Below are 16,522 nucleotides of genomic sequence, written 5' to 3' on the forward strand. Positions count from 1 at the left end.
TGTCAAACCAAGATTAATAATTTTAAGTACAGGCGCAGCTCTAAATGAAGCTCCGTACAACAATATGACCAATTAGAAATGGGCCTATTTCAATAAAGCTTAAACAAAAGTCCAGGTCACTATTTGAGGAAATAGATTGTATCAGAAACATACATGTAAATATCTGATACATATTATCTTGTAAAGTGGTTATTTATTGAGCGTCACTACCACAGTATCTACTCTTTTATCATCAGTGCCTGTTTTTGTATTTTCTTTTAGGGACATATATGTTTTTGTTCAGAGCTGATTATTAAAACCCACTCTGAACCACACTGAAAACCATAATTGTTGCAGAGAGCCGCACCAGATAGCTGAGTTCAACCTGTCATCATCTACAGGGAGGGGATGTAATATCAATTTAATACAGTAATAAGAGAGCACGTTGTCTGTGTGTTTCATAGCAATGCATTCAGTGGTGCAGAACATGATCAGGAAGGTAACCGGGGTCTTTTCTCACTTCCACACCAATGACAATCCACTGTGCTAAGTGGATGTGGATGTCCAATTGTCGCTTTCAGGATATTATAGAAAATGTTGCACACAGCCTCCCTCTATATGGTGTTAGAAATGTGTGGGTGAACATGTTTAGACTGTGGAGCTACCAGACTGTGTGACAGTTCAGATGAAACACATTTCAAAGGAACATGCTGTATATGTAGGAGGGCTGGGTAATACTGCTGAACAATGTGTCATGATAAAATAAAAACAAAAGATATTATGAGTTTAACCATTCTTTTACACTGATGTGCAGCCAAAGACGGTAATGTGTCGATATCCCATTTAAAGTCACTGTTATTCACTTTGACATGTGCTCAAAGTGGAATATGTATTTAATGTTTTGGTTCTAATAGTGTTTTGTCTGGTAGGATGCCACTGTCTTTTTTTCCCTGGCTTGTGCTGCAGTCGGTTTGTTACATCTGCTGCCATTATTCAGCGTATATGGTGCTTCTAGACAAAATGCCAGGCCACTGTCATGTAGGCTGTCGCAGCTCGTTGTCTGAGTATCATCTGACAGAAGTGCCACTGAATAACACTTGGGTTAAACGATCGGCTTCAACAGTTTACACAACTGCTATTGCTTTCAGTTTACCAGTGATGGTATAGGACAGGAAATATGTGCACATGCCTTAAGACACACAAAAACTGAACGAAATGGGTTCTAAAGGTTAAAGTCACTGCTTAGTGTGACCTCTGACCCCATGACAAGCAGCAGCACAAACAGAAACATCTGACATGAGTTGAATGAAACCTGGTGTAAAACATCAGAGTCCATGCACTAAATCTCATATATTCTGAAGAAAAGGGTTAAAGACACATTGCAAAGGGAGGTCACTCTAAATACTACCACTTTGGTTTATAGAAGCTGTTTTTCCCTTGTTTTTGATCCTGCACATACTGCTTATACATCCAGATTGGATCTTAATACAGCGACTAAGAAACACGTGTGCAGTGATTCGAAATTTACTAAACCAACAAACCTAATGTTTTTTGCACAGTTGTGCCTGTGCATACTGTTCTGCGAGAAACTATTACATTGCCTTAATATGTTGGTAATTCTTAGGTAGATGGCTTTGGGTGTCTTGTTTCCAGGTTGACTGGCTCCAGGACGTGTCCATCAGCCAACAACAGGCATCCTGCATATGCACTTTCCATGTTAACAGCAAGTGTTGCTAAATACTTTCTGTTGAACAGTGCTTTAGCACTTATCATAAATTAGTTAGCAGTCAAAACTATGGCTTGTATGTCGACTTAGACCTACACAAACAAAACCCTCTGCAAATTATTCATAACTAATGTAAATTTAATGTGATCCAATGGAGAAGCAGTTGACACTGTATGTAGAAAAATGATTCCTATTATACAGATGAGTGAAGCTGACCTCAGTCTGAATGGCACACTGGCCCACATACTGGTGTAAATGCTGATTACTGATTTGCTGTTGGTTCTCACACATACACACTGTGCAGTAATCACAGGTCACCTCCTACGCTTCATTTCTCCGGCCTTGCATGTGAGACTGGGGGCCTTTCAGCGAGCACGACTCTCCTCTTTCATCACTCGGTCTTTCATCAAGCCTGGCCTGCAGCAAGTCCCGACCTGCCAGCCTCCACTGTGCTATCCCAGGAATCCCTCTGTGTCTCTCCCTGCACTGTTTGTTCACGGCGGGATTTCTGCTCTGCTTCTTACTGAAAACTTCCCCCACTGTTCATGCCATTCTATTGCGTTGATTTTTACTTTCAGTTGCAGGTTTACTCTATCTCTAATAGACCACTGTTTTTTATTCTCTGTCAATGCCACTTTGTGTCATTTAACATGTCGCTGGCCTACTTCAGTCCTTCGTTTTGTGTATGTACATGTTTGTTCAGTGTGATGAATTGCTGGCTGGCCTTATGACAGAAGCAGTAGATCTGCTGCTTCAGTCCATTGTATGTAAGCAGGGCGTGAGTAAGTGGCTCCCAACCAGGAAGTTACTGATTATTTAAGCCGTCACAGTCTCTCTCACTCTCTGTTACTGTTTTTAAATCGCTCAAAACTTATGAAATGTGCCTAAAACATAGGAATAGCATGACAGCATACCAAGAAACTACTTGACATACCAAGAAACTACTTGACATTTACTTGACAAGTAGAGCATTTTATGATACCTTTAATCTTGTCATTTGTTTTCATTCAGGTACATGGAACGGCACTACCAAGGTGGCCATTAAGACCCTAAAACCCGGCACCATGTCCCCAGAGGCCTTCCTCCAGGAGGCTCAGATAATGAAGAAACTGCGACATGACAAACTGGTCCCTCTCTACGCAGTGGTGTCTGAGGAACCCATTTACATTGTCACTGAGTTCATGGGCAAAGGTAGGAACATCACAGAATATGTGGGTATGAAAAATGACAACTGAATGATGAGGCAGAGCTCGAACTTAAATTTTTAATTGCAGGTAAAAGATGGGACTAAATTTAGTAGCATGCTGACACGCCCTTAAATGTACCCTAAAGCCATGTTCTGACAGGCAACTGTGCTGCTTGACAAAACAAAGCCGACTCAGTAATATGAAGCCTTTGCTTATGCTGCAACACACGGCAATACCACAGACTGAAGCGCTTCAGTGTAATCAAAGTACGTCTCATGTTAAACTCGCAATCACTCACAGAACTTGTGAAACGGTGTCTTGCTGAGTATAAAATCCCATCTCATGCTTTGAGGAATAGCAGTTGTTCATAAACCTGCCAAAATAAGACTTCCTGGACCATGTTTGATCATCTCGCACATACCTGACATAGGATGGACACACCGTTGCGGCTGTTTTTGAATGGTTTATTTTAGGTCTAAACACTGAGTAACCGCTCCAAACTAAAGTAAACTAAGCCCAACAAGTCAAGCCAGTCTGTCAGACCATTGTCAACCGCAGTCACTTCTGTTCGATGTCTGTCCTGTGCTGCAATAATCAGCTGTGACGTATCCTCGCTCACCCCAGTGTCCGTTCACCAACATCCCAATGCTGTGAAGCGTGTACAGGATATGAAGTATGAGTCAGGGGTTTCCTGAATATGCAATATCTTTAAATACCACCACTCTGACAGCTTTCAATCAGAACTTTTGTAGATAACTTTGGTTGTTTATTTCCGAATTCAGAGATAAAGATCCTGTTTCTGGGTCACATTAAGGTATAGAACAGGGGTTTAGGGGCCACATACAGCCTAATATGATAGTAAGTGGGTCGGACCAGTAAATAATAAGATAAGAACCTATAAGTAATGTCAACTACAAAGTTTTCTCTATGTTTTAGAGTGGAAAAAGTAAAATTACATTATGAAAATGTTTATTTCTACAAACTGTTCTTGAAAATGACATGAACAACCTGAAAAATAAGTGCAATTTTAACAATAATCTGCCTCACTTTATTATTTACAAATGTACATTACAATTTACAGATCACAGTGGATCTACATATACACTAAACATTTACTAACAGGTTTAATGTTGTTAAAACTCCATTTACTTCTCTTAAAATATTTCATGTTGTTCATATTTGTTCAGGCTATTCAAGTTTTTTAGTGCAAGAATGATTTGTTAATGTAAACACTTTTATGTAATTTTACTTTTTACACTAAAACAATATCCACTTGAGATTGAATTGTTCCAGGTGTGGCCCCTGAATTAAAATGATTTTCACATCCTTGATTGCTAATATTTTGAGTGTAATTTTTGCATTTCACAAATTCATCCCCACCGGCCAGATTGGACCCTTTGGCGGGCTGGTTTTGGCCCACAGGCCATATGTTTGACACCCCTGGTGTAAACTGTGTCACATGTAGCACTTGACTCTTAATTTGTAAAGTTGTCACAAGATGAAAAATGTGACGGATGTATCAAAACAAAAACTTAAAGTTGCACTTGAGGAAAGTTGCTTTCCTAGGTGCAACTCTTTAACCTAACAAAAACAGCATAAACAACATCAAAAATGAATTTCCCTCGGAATTAATATAGTATCTATCTATTTAAAAATGCAGAAAGACAAGAGCCATAAAAGGCATATCAAGACAAATCTGAAAAACCACATCCAGACTTCGATCATAAGTGAGGCAGACTGTTTGAGTGTTCTGGTTTGTGAGGCTGAGTTCTTGTGCCAACTGATGCTGCATTTATTTTTAGATTGCACAGAGCCCCGAGCAGATGTATTGATTCTGCTTTACACTAGTTTTCTGAACTCTTACAGGAAGTTTACTGGATTTCCTGAAGGAAGGAGATGGTAAATACCTGAAGCTACCCCAGCTGGTGGACATGGCTGCACAGGTACAATCACATTCCCATCATTGACCCTGAAGCTTTGCACAGTGACTCCCTTTGTCTTTCACCTCCTCACAACTAATCTTTAAATTGTGTGCAATGAAACGATCACCTGTGCATAACCAATAATATGAAGAGAGGCGCGTATGGGCAGGTTGTCAGCCATATGTGTAAGTGTGTACAAGAGTCAAATACTGTGAATAAGGGTTTTGTTTGTTCTCCATGTGGTTGTCATTTTTATTTATCATCCACCCTGACACCTCTGCCCTCCCTTCCTCTTGTGTTTTTCCCGCTGCATGTGCCTCCCCTCGTTCCCCACCACTTAACTGCCTGTAGCACTTAAACACCGCTCATCAGTGGCCACTTAAGCTCAGCGGTTCAGTCACCTACTGTGATCTGCTCTTAATTCGCCTCTCCACGCTCCCAGGCTCCCTCTTCTCCTTACCCGGCAGAGTGGAAAAGTGTTGAGAGTGAGGCACGCTCAAAACTACAGACGCCTCTGAGGGAGTTGGCAAAAAGTGTGAAGTGCTGTTGGAAAGTGGTGTTAAAGATGTGCTGCTGCTTTGCTTCTCATTGTTGCTGTTCGTATTGGGCCTGTTGAAACCTGCATCTGAAACAAATACCGCCAGTCATTCCTCATGGCTGTGATCCCAGTTCAGCTGATTACTTCGAATGATTATTAGATGGAGAGACGTCAAGGCTATAATGTCCCAAAACTCGCTCTGGTTTTGTTTGGTTGCATCTTAATTGTAGTGTGTATGTGACGGCCCCTCCTCTCTCTCTGTCCTGTCCAATCCTGTCGCAGATTGCAGACGGCATGGCCTTCATAGAGCGGATGAACTACATCCACAGGGACCTTAGAGCTGCCAACATTCTGGTGGCTGATAACCTGGTGTGTAAAATCGCAGACTTCGGCCTGGCACGGCTTATCGAGGACAACGAGTACACCGCCAGACAAGGTGTGTATTTGGGCACCTGTGTGTCTGTGTTTACCAGGAGTAGGCCAACTGTTCCCTTTCTGTCCACTCTGAGCTGAATATATGAATTGATTCATTTTGATTCTTTCCTCCAGGAGCTAAATTTCCCATCAAGTGGACGGCTCCTGAAGCAGCTCTGTACGGCCGCTTTACTATCAAATCAGACGTCTGGTCGTTTGGTATACTACTGACTGAACTGGTGACCAAGGGCAGAGTACCATACCCAGGTAAGAACAGGATGTACACACACCTGTGGTCGAGGTCTACGTCTGAAAGTAAGAAGTGTTCGTTACCTCCGCCAAGGAGGTTATGTTTTTGCCAGCATTGGTCTGTCTGTCTGTCTGTCCGTGTGCAAGATAACTCAAAAAGTTATGGATGGATTTGGATGAAAATTTCAGGAAATGTTGATACTGGCACAAGGAACAAATGATTAAATTTTGGTGGTGATCGGGGGGGCACTGATTTGCCTTGGCGGAGGTCTGCACTCTATGAGTGCTTCTAGTTAGTATTGCTTTCATCCAACATGGCTCAGTGTGAATCAACATCTGGCATAAGAAGTGTCCAGCAACCTAACACTAAATATACCCATGTCAGGAAATGCTCAAATTAGGAACTTTGGATGTAAAGCCATTAAAAATACACTGATGTAAAAATGAGCCAGAAAAATGTGTCGTTGTTTAACACATTTGAGACTGTCAGCATTGAAACTGAAGTCATGTCCTTCATACTTTTTTCAAATATGGATGTGAAGTATTTCTTAAAAAGTCTTTAACCATTCTGAACCTTGTGCATTTTTAAAGCTTAATTTGCCATTATGTTTAGCATATTCCTCTGACTGAACACAAGTGGAACATTTTTAAAGTGAGTGAATGTAAAGAAAGAATAGTTCATCAGAAAATAGCATTTCACAGAAATTACCCTGAGAAAAAATGTGATATTCACACACATAAAGATTAAAATAGTGCAGCATCTAGTTGATATGAGTCAACACAGATGTCTAATGATGTATCAGTCCATGGGAAACTACCCATCATCCTGCTGCACTGGTCCTTTTATTGTCTGCACCTCTCTGCTGACACCTACTGTCAGAGCAGGGTACTGATCTATTGACAACAGTATCCGACTGGCACTGATTACAGAGTCTGCCATATGGCAGACTTAACCACCGTCTCTTGCTGAGGGCCATCTGGCTCCCGTGGCCCTCCTGGTTTCAATGCAAACCCTTTGGTCTAATTAATTCACCCCAAAGCTGCAAATTGTGGGGGCTGAACCTCTTGTTCTTACTTCTCCAAACTGTAGTATGACTCACCCAGTATTTATGGCTCTTATCCTGCTGTGCTGTCTTTTTGGGGAGCTCTATTTCCGTCACTTGCTTGAAAGTGTTGAAGCAGTAAGAGGCAGGTATACACAGAACACAGCGTCTGGACAGGAACACTTCATCTTTTTCTATTTTAGTGTGTGTATCTATTTATACATACTGTAGCTACATCTATACACACAGAAGATGTATGACGCATGTCATTAGAGCTGAGATTTTCACATGCAAGTCGTAAATCATGCTAACACCTCAGCATCTGACACCATCATATCCTGGTCTCAGCAGTTGCTCTGGGCTTTTCCTCTGTCAGACTGTGACATAATCTGATCCCCACTCTCCCACAGAGACATGGAGGGGTAAAAAGGGGGAGGATGTGACTGTGACCATACCACTGACGCCGTGTCATAACCTCTTTTAGAGGCAGTCGATCTCCCTGTGGGGCTGTTTCTACGCCGTTCACAGAGTTCAGGACCACGGTCTTCCTGTTTTGGGAAGAAATACATGACTCTAGTTCTGTAGTAGAAGTGCAAAAGGGGAAATGCACTGGAACTTTTTAGTTCCATTTTATCAGGAATACACAACCACATGATGAGTAAGGTCTGAGTAATGCTTCACTGGATAAAAAACATTTGTCATTTGTGTCATTCTGAGATTTGGTAGTCCTCTCTATTTTAGACAAACAGCTTCACACAGACTGTGGGAAATTTTACTGGCACGGAGCTTTGTTTAAAACATCTTAAAAAGGTTAAAAAAAATCCAGAATCCGAATTTTAGGCCTTAAAATATCTTTATTACACTTGGATTGTGAAGTTAATGTTAATCTTACATCATTTCCCAAAATATAATTACTTGCGAATCTCTCTCAACCCATAATTTACTGATAATAATGTACACAAGACATAACAAATGTTTAAACTGAGAAAATGTGCTATTTTGAGAAAATAAAATTCCTTAGATTTAGTGGCCACTCATTGGAGATGAGGCTTTTGAACTGTCCCTCCCCCCTTTAGTCCAGATATGTATTTGTCTGACCACAGAGCAGTTTTCCACTTTTCCTCAGTTCATTTTAATGGACGTTGGCCCAAAGAAGATAACAGTGTTTCTGGATCCTGTTCACATATGAGTCACTTCTTTGCATGAAAGAGCTTCAACCAGTATTTGTGGATGACACGGTGAACTATATTCACAGTCATCTCTGAAGCGTTCCCATGCAGTGACGTCCATCACAGAATCACACCTGGTTTAAAGGAGTGATATTTTGCTTTTTTTAAATGGAATTATGCATTTTAAAACATTTCCCTGTGGTCTACATAAACTGTAAATGCTCCGCTTGGGTCTGAATTCTTCATTAATTCAACTCCACAGGTCCATCTTCAACCCTATTTCTGAATAACAACACCAGAAAGGTCATTTTGAGCGCTGGCCCTTTAAATACATATGAGCCACTTCACACCCCGCCCCCTCCAGGTTGTTGGCTGTGCTGCTCTGTCCTGCTCAGCCAACAACTGAACATTTTAGGTAATCAGCTCGAAGTTTGGACATATTTTCAGTATGGACTACAACCGCTGCTGCTGACAAACGATTATGGCGTATCAGGAGAAATGTTCGTTTGAAGTCTTGACCTTATACAGGGGTTGGACAAAATAATGGAAACACCTTAAAAAATCAACAAAATATAATTTAATATGGTGTAGGTCCGCCTTTTGCGGCAATTACAGCCTCAATTCTCCGAGGTATTGATTCATACAACTTGTGAATTGTTTCCAAAGGAATTTTAAGCCATTCTTCAGTTAGAATACCCTCCAACTCTTTTAGAGACGATGGCGGTGGAAATTGACGTCTTACTTGAATCTCTAAAACTGACCATAAATGCTCAATAATGTTGAGGTCTGGGGACTGTGCCGGCCATACGAGATGCTCAACTTCATTAGAATGTTCCTCATGCCATTCTTTAACAATTCTAGCTGTATGGATTGGGGCATTATCATCTTAAGATGAAGGTGTTTCCATTATTTTGTCCAACCCCTGTATGTGCAAATGTTGTGACATAACTAGTCATAGACGTACCAAATAAAGAAGGATTATAAACAGGTTGTAGAAATCCACTCAATTTTTGCCAAAATGAATATAAAGATAACTTTGTAGCACCTGGAGGGTTCAAATTCAAACTTTTTAAACTTTTAAGGTCCCCAAATACACAAATAAATTAACCAAAGACTAATAAAAATTTGTTTAGCAAAATATGAGCCCTTTAAAACAGAGCTGCCTGAGGGTCTGAAGATCATGCACATCCAGTATTGACTGGCCTTGTCACAAAGAGATTCTCTCATACGTTTAACTGTATTATCACCTATAGGGGATGACACATTCAAAGTTTTCACAAATTTTACTTTGAGGAACATTATTCTGAAAATGTTCCACATAGGGCTGTGTATCAGCAAGAATCTGGCAATACGATACAAATCCCAATACTAGGATCACAATACGATATATCACGATATATCATGATACTGTTAAAAAGGCAATTTTTTGTTTGTTTCTTTTTTTTTTTAATGATTATTTCCTGGAAGAATTGAATTACACCAGAAATCTGCACAAATACTAAACACATTTTTATTTGATCACAACAGGATCTAATGCTATATCACAAAATGCTTCTAATTCTCCTAGTTTATAAAGGAACTAACATCTGCCTCTCAGACTGTAAAAAGTGTTTTTAGGATGATTGAAATAACCATTATTTGATAAAACAGTGTTAAATAATAATAAATAAGATATAAACAATAAAGAAAACCAAAAATGAAAATCCGCCATATCTACATTTGAATAAATACATAAAAATATCAATATAGTACTTTGAAATATCGCGATATGTTGCAGAACCGATATTTTCTAACAGCCGTAGTTCCACATAGGGGCGACACGGTGGTGTAGAATGGCACAGTCGCCTCACAGCAAGAAGGTCCTGGGTTCGATTCCAACTTCAGCCGTCGGTGACCTTTGTATGTGGAGTTGGCATGTTCTCCTCGTGTTTGCATGGGTTCTCTGCAGGTACTCTGGCTTCCACCATCCACAGACATGCACTAGTAGGTTAAGTGGTTAACCATAGGTGTGAGAGGGATTGGTAGTTTGACTCTATACTGTATATCAGCCCTGCCTTTGCCCATAGGTAGCTGGGATAGGCTCCAGCTCCCCCATGCGGCCATCTGGAGGATAAATGTTCCACATGTGGTAGATTTTCACAGATTGGTGAACCTCCACCCATCTTTACATCTGAGAAACTCTACTTCTCAAAGATGTCGTTTTCGTGCCCGATCAGGTCACTAACCTTTTGCCAGTTAGTCTGATTAGTTACAAAACAGTCATCAACCTGTTTCTTATAGTACCACTTATTTTTCCAGTGTTTTATAGCCCCTGTACCAACTTTTCAGACACATGTTCCTGCATCAAATTCAAAATGATCTTGTTTTTTTTTTGTTCCCACAATAGTACATTTTCTCAGTATAGCCATTGGTTGTGTTGAGTATTTTGTTCCTTTTATTGATTATTTTGTAGATTTTTTTGTTTTTTTTTTGTTGATTACTTTGTTCATTTTGTAAATTTTCTTGTTCATTTTGTTGATTATTTTGTTCATTTTGTAAATTTTCTTGTTCATTTTGTTGATTATTTTGTTCATTTTATTGATTATTTTGTTCATTTTGTAGATTTTGTTGTTCATTTTGTTGATTATTTTGTAGATTTTTTTTGCTAATTTTGTTGATTATTTTGTTCATTTTGTTGATTAATTTGTTCATTTTGTAAATTTTTTTGTTCATTTTAATTATTTGGTTCATTTTGTTGATTATATTGTTCATTTTGTAAATTTTTTTGTTCACTTTGTTGATTATTTTGTTCATTTTGTAAATTTTTTTGTTGATTTTGTTGATTATTTTGTTTATTTTGTAAATTTTTTTGTTGATTATTTTATTCATTTTGTATATCATGATACTGTTAAAAAAGCATTTTTTTTTTTAAGATTATTTCCTTGTAGAATTGAATTACACCAGAAATATGTACAAATACTAAACACATTTTTATTTGATCCCAACAGGATCTAATGCTATGTCACCAAAAAAAAAAAAAAAAAAATCAAATTCTTCTCATTTCCAAAGGAACTAAAATCTGCCTCTCAGACAGTAAAATGTGCTTTTAGGATGATTCAAATAAACAACATTTAATAAAACCATGTTAAAAAATAATAAATAATAAATAAAACATAAAGGAAAAAGAAAACCAAAAAAACAAAAATGAACCTCCGCCAAATCTGCATTTGAATAAATACCTAAAAATATCCATACAATGTCCCAACCTTTTGGAATTGGGGTTTTATAAACTTCATTTTTGCTTTTAGATATGGAGTCAACATGAATCAATCAACTACTGAAAGCCCAATCTGTGGCGTTTTCTCTCATTTAAGAAAAAAATAGCTACTTTTCAGAGGGATAACTGATGTGTTTCTGTTCACAATGCTTGTATCTGATATGGATAAGACTGACTTCAACACGATCTTGCGGAGAACGGCGCATTAAGCACAAAGTTAAAGCTTTTTGAAAACAACAAAGCTAAAGTCTGCTGCAGCCTGTGCCAGAAAACACATTAACAGCTTCTGGTTTACAGACATTAGAGTCACGTAAGAAACCAGAAAAAACATAAAGCCGACGTTAAAAAAAAAAAAGAAAAAAGCCTTCTGCTGCTGTCACCTAATACCGTTCTGTTTTCACATGAAGAGCAGCTTTCAAGTCTGATTCCAAATTTCCCCATATCTTTTGTACTTTTTTTTTAACTAGTGTGAAATAGGTGTTGAATTCCTGCATAATGATCCTAAAAAGCTTCAAATTTAATGCGTTGAAACCTGCGTAAAACCTTGGCTTCAAACTTTTAATTGCCGGATGTTCTGTGTGCGTGTCGTTAACCCTGAAAGGAGCTTCAACTCCTACACAAGTTAATGACCCAACTTACACTCAGGTTGGACAAGTATTTTTGAGTGTTTGAGTGTTTTGTGCCGGTTTTTCCCTCTACGCTCCTGACCATTTTCTTGCACATAAAACTTTTGGAAAAATCTTCGAGTCACAGATCAAATAATCTACGAAGGATGTAACGATATGAAAATTTCATATCACAGTTACTGTGACCAAAATTATCATGGTTATCATTATTACTATGGTATTGTTGAAATTGTGCTCAGAATGTTCAAAAAGTACTAATACACACACTGAAATAAATTAACCAAGTTTTTTTTTGAAAAAAAAATAAAATAAAAAAAATAAAATAATTGGCACAATGTCCCTTCTGTAGCAGAAACATTCAAATATTAACCCTTAGTGGTCTGAGCCTATTTTGGCCATTTTTTTAAATTTTGCCTTTATATACTATATAAACAAATGTTTCCTATACCCATGTTTGGGATCTTTTTTTTTTCAGCACAACTTCATCTATATCGTCTGTCTATTATTTTTTCACTTTAACCTACTATTTCACAGGTGTCAAACATGCGGCCCAGGGGCCAAATCCGGCCCACCAAAGGCTCCAGTCTGGCCCCTGGGATGAATTTATGAAATGTAAAAATTACACTGAAGACAGTAATCATTTTAGTTCAGGTTCCACATACAGACCAATTTAATCTCAAGTGGGTCGTATCAGTCAAATACTATCATAATAACCTATAAATGATCACAACTCCAAATTTTTGTCCTTGTAAATGTAAATATTTTCATGTCATTTTACTGTATTTACACTAAAACAAACAAACATTTCACAAAACCATGAATAATCTCAGCAAATGTGAACATTTTAAAATGTCTGAAGTGTAATTTTACCAATATTCTGCCTGTTATTAAATCTTTTGTGTATTTTTTGATACACTGTGATCTGTACGTTGTAATTTACACATTTAAATGATAAACTGAGACATAATATTGTTAAAATTCCACTTAGTTTTCTTAAGAAATTTCAGTTTGTTCATGTTATTCACGTTGTTTTAAAGGATAGTTAGTAGATGTAAACATTTTCATCACATAATTTTACTTTTTTCGCTCTAAAACATAGAGGAAAGTTTGGAGATGACATTATTTATATATTATTATGGTATTTCACTGGTTCGGCCCACTGCAGATCAAATTCAGCTTAATGTGGCCCCTGAACTAAAATGAGTTTGACACCCCTGTACTATATCAACACAAAAGGACAAAAAAACACAAAAAAAAAAAATCTGATTTGAAAAATGTATGTAATTTATTGCATAAGTAACACACAGATGCTTAACGAACCTTTTCAAAGACTTTAAAAGTGAATATTGGTTCCGAGTATTAGGTATATACAATTAAAACTGTAGTAAATTAAAACTATACTCAAATATTTGACATGAAAGGATATCCTTACATAGGCATTTTCTCTGGAAAAGTGTGAAAATCAAACACGGTTATCATGATAATTAGAATTTAACCCTTTCATGCATGACTTATGAGAACCTTAGGCAAGATTTTTTTCTTGAGTGTTTTTATTCCCCCTTAGGCATGAGAAAAACAATGTGATTTTTTTTTTTTTTTTTTTTTTTTTTCCATGGAGTTACAAAAATGTCCATGCATTTAATTTTTGAAGTAAAGAAATGTGTGTTTAAAACCCAATATCAGAAAGTACAGAAGAGGATTAGGGCCAATGGAAAAAATACAATAAACTAAGGTCCAATATGTATTTCTTATTATTAATATGAGAAAAAATAAGTCAGAATTCTGAAATTAAAATCAAAATTTTGGGAAAAAAGTCAGAATTCGGAGAAAAAAGGCAGAATTCTTAGATTAGAATTCTGAAAAAAAAAAAAAAAGTCAGAATTTGGAGAAAAATTTCAGAATTTCACATATTTAATGCTGCAAATCTGATGTTTTCTCACATTTTAACATATTCTAAGGCTAGTTATTACTCTTTTCATGGCGATAACATGCAAAAAAAAACTTTTGTGTGTAACAAATAAGTGATTTACACTCAAACATGTTACTGCAGATCAGTTTTATCGAGAACAGCAAAGTGACAGTAATGGTCTGAATGTCAGTGTATTATTATGGGATGGTGCATGAGCGTCCACTGTGTTGGCTGATATGGAACTAAAACAACCAAACCCATGAATATACAAGAGAACAGCTGGAGAAGAACTGTCCGCTATAGTGACCACTGTGCATGAAAGGGTTAAACGGTAATGCTAACCACTGGCAATTTTACAGCGGTTTATCGTTATACCGGTAATCGTTCCATCCGTATAATCTACCCTCTACTGAAAAACAAGCCGTCGCATTCACACATTTGCACAAATTCACCCTTGCAGCCAAGTGTCTCTCTTCATCACTTTGAGTGTTTTGCTCCCTGTCGTCTCATTACTCTTACATGTTCCTGTTTGTGTTTTGTAGGCATGGTGAATCGAGAGGTACTGGAGCAGGTGGAGCGAGGGTACCGCATGCCCTGCCCCCAGGGCTGCCCCGAGTCTCTCCACGAGATGATGAGGCACTGCTGGAAGAAAGAACCAGATGAGAGGCCCACCTTCGAGTACATCCAGTCCTTTTTGGAAGACTACTTCACAGCCACAGAGCCACAGTACCAGCCAGGGGATAACCTCTAGTCTGGTGGTACTGGGATGGGGGGGGGGCGGGGCGGGGCGGCGGGAGAACTTTGGGCCTTTTTATGGAGGTAAAGTACATCAAAGCTGGAACAACACAGAGCAACAAAGCCACAGAAATAGGAAACTTGTCGCTGAAGCCATGGAGGAAAAAGCAGGTGTCAGTGCTACAAACTAATCCGCAGCCGCACGGGCAAGTCTGCAAGTACAAGAAAAAAAGTTTTCTGAAGTTGAGTTTCGTCCCTCGTGTACCCAGGGACCAAATATTCTGGGAGGTGTCCAAGTGTGCAGATTGGTGCTGGTACTTAAAGCACTGGGAGCCCTGCTAATCAGAACAAACCATATGGACTGGCCACAACACTGTGATCAAAAAGAGGGATTTTTACACTCAAAGTCAAACTAATGGCCACTTGCAGATGTAGTTTTTCTAGATTTTTTTTTTTTTTTTCAAATTATGCATTTTTCCACTGTCCTCTTAAAAAATATTTTACAAACCACAATTCTCTGATGTGGGAGTTGAAATATTTTCTATGAAATACCCATTTGGTTTGAATTTGTAGGTTAATACTTGTGTTTTTGTTTTTTTTTTCCCAAGTGACCAATAACTGTGGTTGAATTGTTAAGTATGTGCTGTGACTGTAAAGCTAAAGAATGAGTAGAATGACCTGTGTGGATGCAAGAATGTACGGAGAGATCAATGCATGTGCAACAAAAGTATTTTAAGCAGGTGTAATCAGGTGGATGAATGAGAATAAGTCATTTGTATGATTTTTTAATTATTATTATTATTATTATTAACTCCGTCACTTGAACGGCAAATCACATGGATTCATTTTGATTTTACTTTTTTTTTTTTTCATTTAAACGGGGACTTGAAATCATAAAGAGGTATTTTGATAAAACATTTTACCTGTTAACATTTTATAAATGTTTTAAAATGGACATTTCAGCTGTGAAATTTATGTAAGATTGAGCTCATTTCTGTCTGAAATAAGCCTTTTGTCTGTCGTCGGGTGCACAATACTGATCGCTGTATAAAGACTCTAACACGTCTGTCCTCACGTGGCGCACATCTACACAGAGTAACATCACAGTAGACGGTACAGGAAACTGTAGGTCCTCTAGTTTACGTCAGATTCACCACATCCTCGTACGAACTGTCAAATGTTTCAGTAAAACTCGTGAGCAGATAAACCCTTCACACATCCACCTCCGCTGCAGAGGAAAGTTTTATCAAATGCCTACCACACAAAATGAATCTCCTGAATAGAAAATGCAATTATGCAAATCCATCCGCTCGTGTTTCTATGGAACAAATGGTATTGGTCGATGTCAAACTTCCCCTTCAGATGATGGATGACTTTGGGAGTGAGCTATAACAAAAGCAGACAAAACCTTGCACAGCCTGTGGTCCCGTCGAGGCTTTTCCACATTTCTAACCATCAACAGTAATAAGAGGCGGTACGTGTGGAAGACCATGTACAGACCTCTACTAATGATTCAAACTCTTATTATTTAGGAATTATGCTCAAAGATTGGATAAAGATATGAACATTTGTTTTGTATTTCCTTCTCTGCTTCACTCATGAGAAGCTAATGTGTGATTGTTGATTTAAAAAAAAAAAAAAAAAAAAAACGGGGACTTGAACTAGCTGGGAGATGAAATTACTCAGAATGGTAACTAATATGATTTTGTACAGGCAGAAATAAAAGTTTTACTCAAAGGCTTGTTCACTGGTCTCATTCTTGACAGAGT

At 38.1% G+C, this 16,522-nt stretch overlaps 1 protein-coding gene across 4 annotated transcripts in view; it reads left to right on the plus strand.

Moving 5' to 3' along the window:
• The window catches only part of yes1 (YES proto-oncogene 1, Src family tyrosine kinase), a 38,100-nt gene extending 21,610 nt beyond the window's left edge, over positions 1-16,490 (plus strand). For 3 of the 4 annotated variants that reach the window (XM_030159818.1, XM_030159821.1, XM_030159820.1), the window contains 5 exons: positions 2,717-2,896; positions 4,759-4,835; positions 5,635-5,788; positions 5,902-6,033; positions 14,561-16,490. In XM_030159818.1, the coding sequence (XP_030015678.1) occupies positions 2,717-2,896; positions 4,759-4,835; positions 5,635-5,788; positions 5,902-6,033; positions 14,561-14,769 (752 nt within the window). In that variant the 3' untranslated portion in view covers positions 14,770-16,490. Of the gene's footprint in view, positions 1-2,716; positions 2,897-4,758; positions 4,836-5,634; positions 5,789-5,901; positions 6,093-6,305; positions 7,978-14,560 lie in introns of those variants that run through there. The other variant, XM_030159822.1, reaches the window with a different exon arrangement.
• The last annotated feature ends 32 nt before the right edge of the window (positions 16,491-16,522 follow it).

This window comes from Sphaeramia orbicularis, chromosome 17, assembly GCF_902148855.1.
Source record: "Sphaeramia orbicularis chromosome 17, fSphaOr1.1, whole genome shotgun sequence".
NCBI classification, from domain to species: domain Eukaryota; kingdom Metazoa; phylum Chordata; class Actinopteri; order Kurtiformes; family Apogonidae; genus Sphaeramia; species Sphaeramia orbicularis.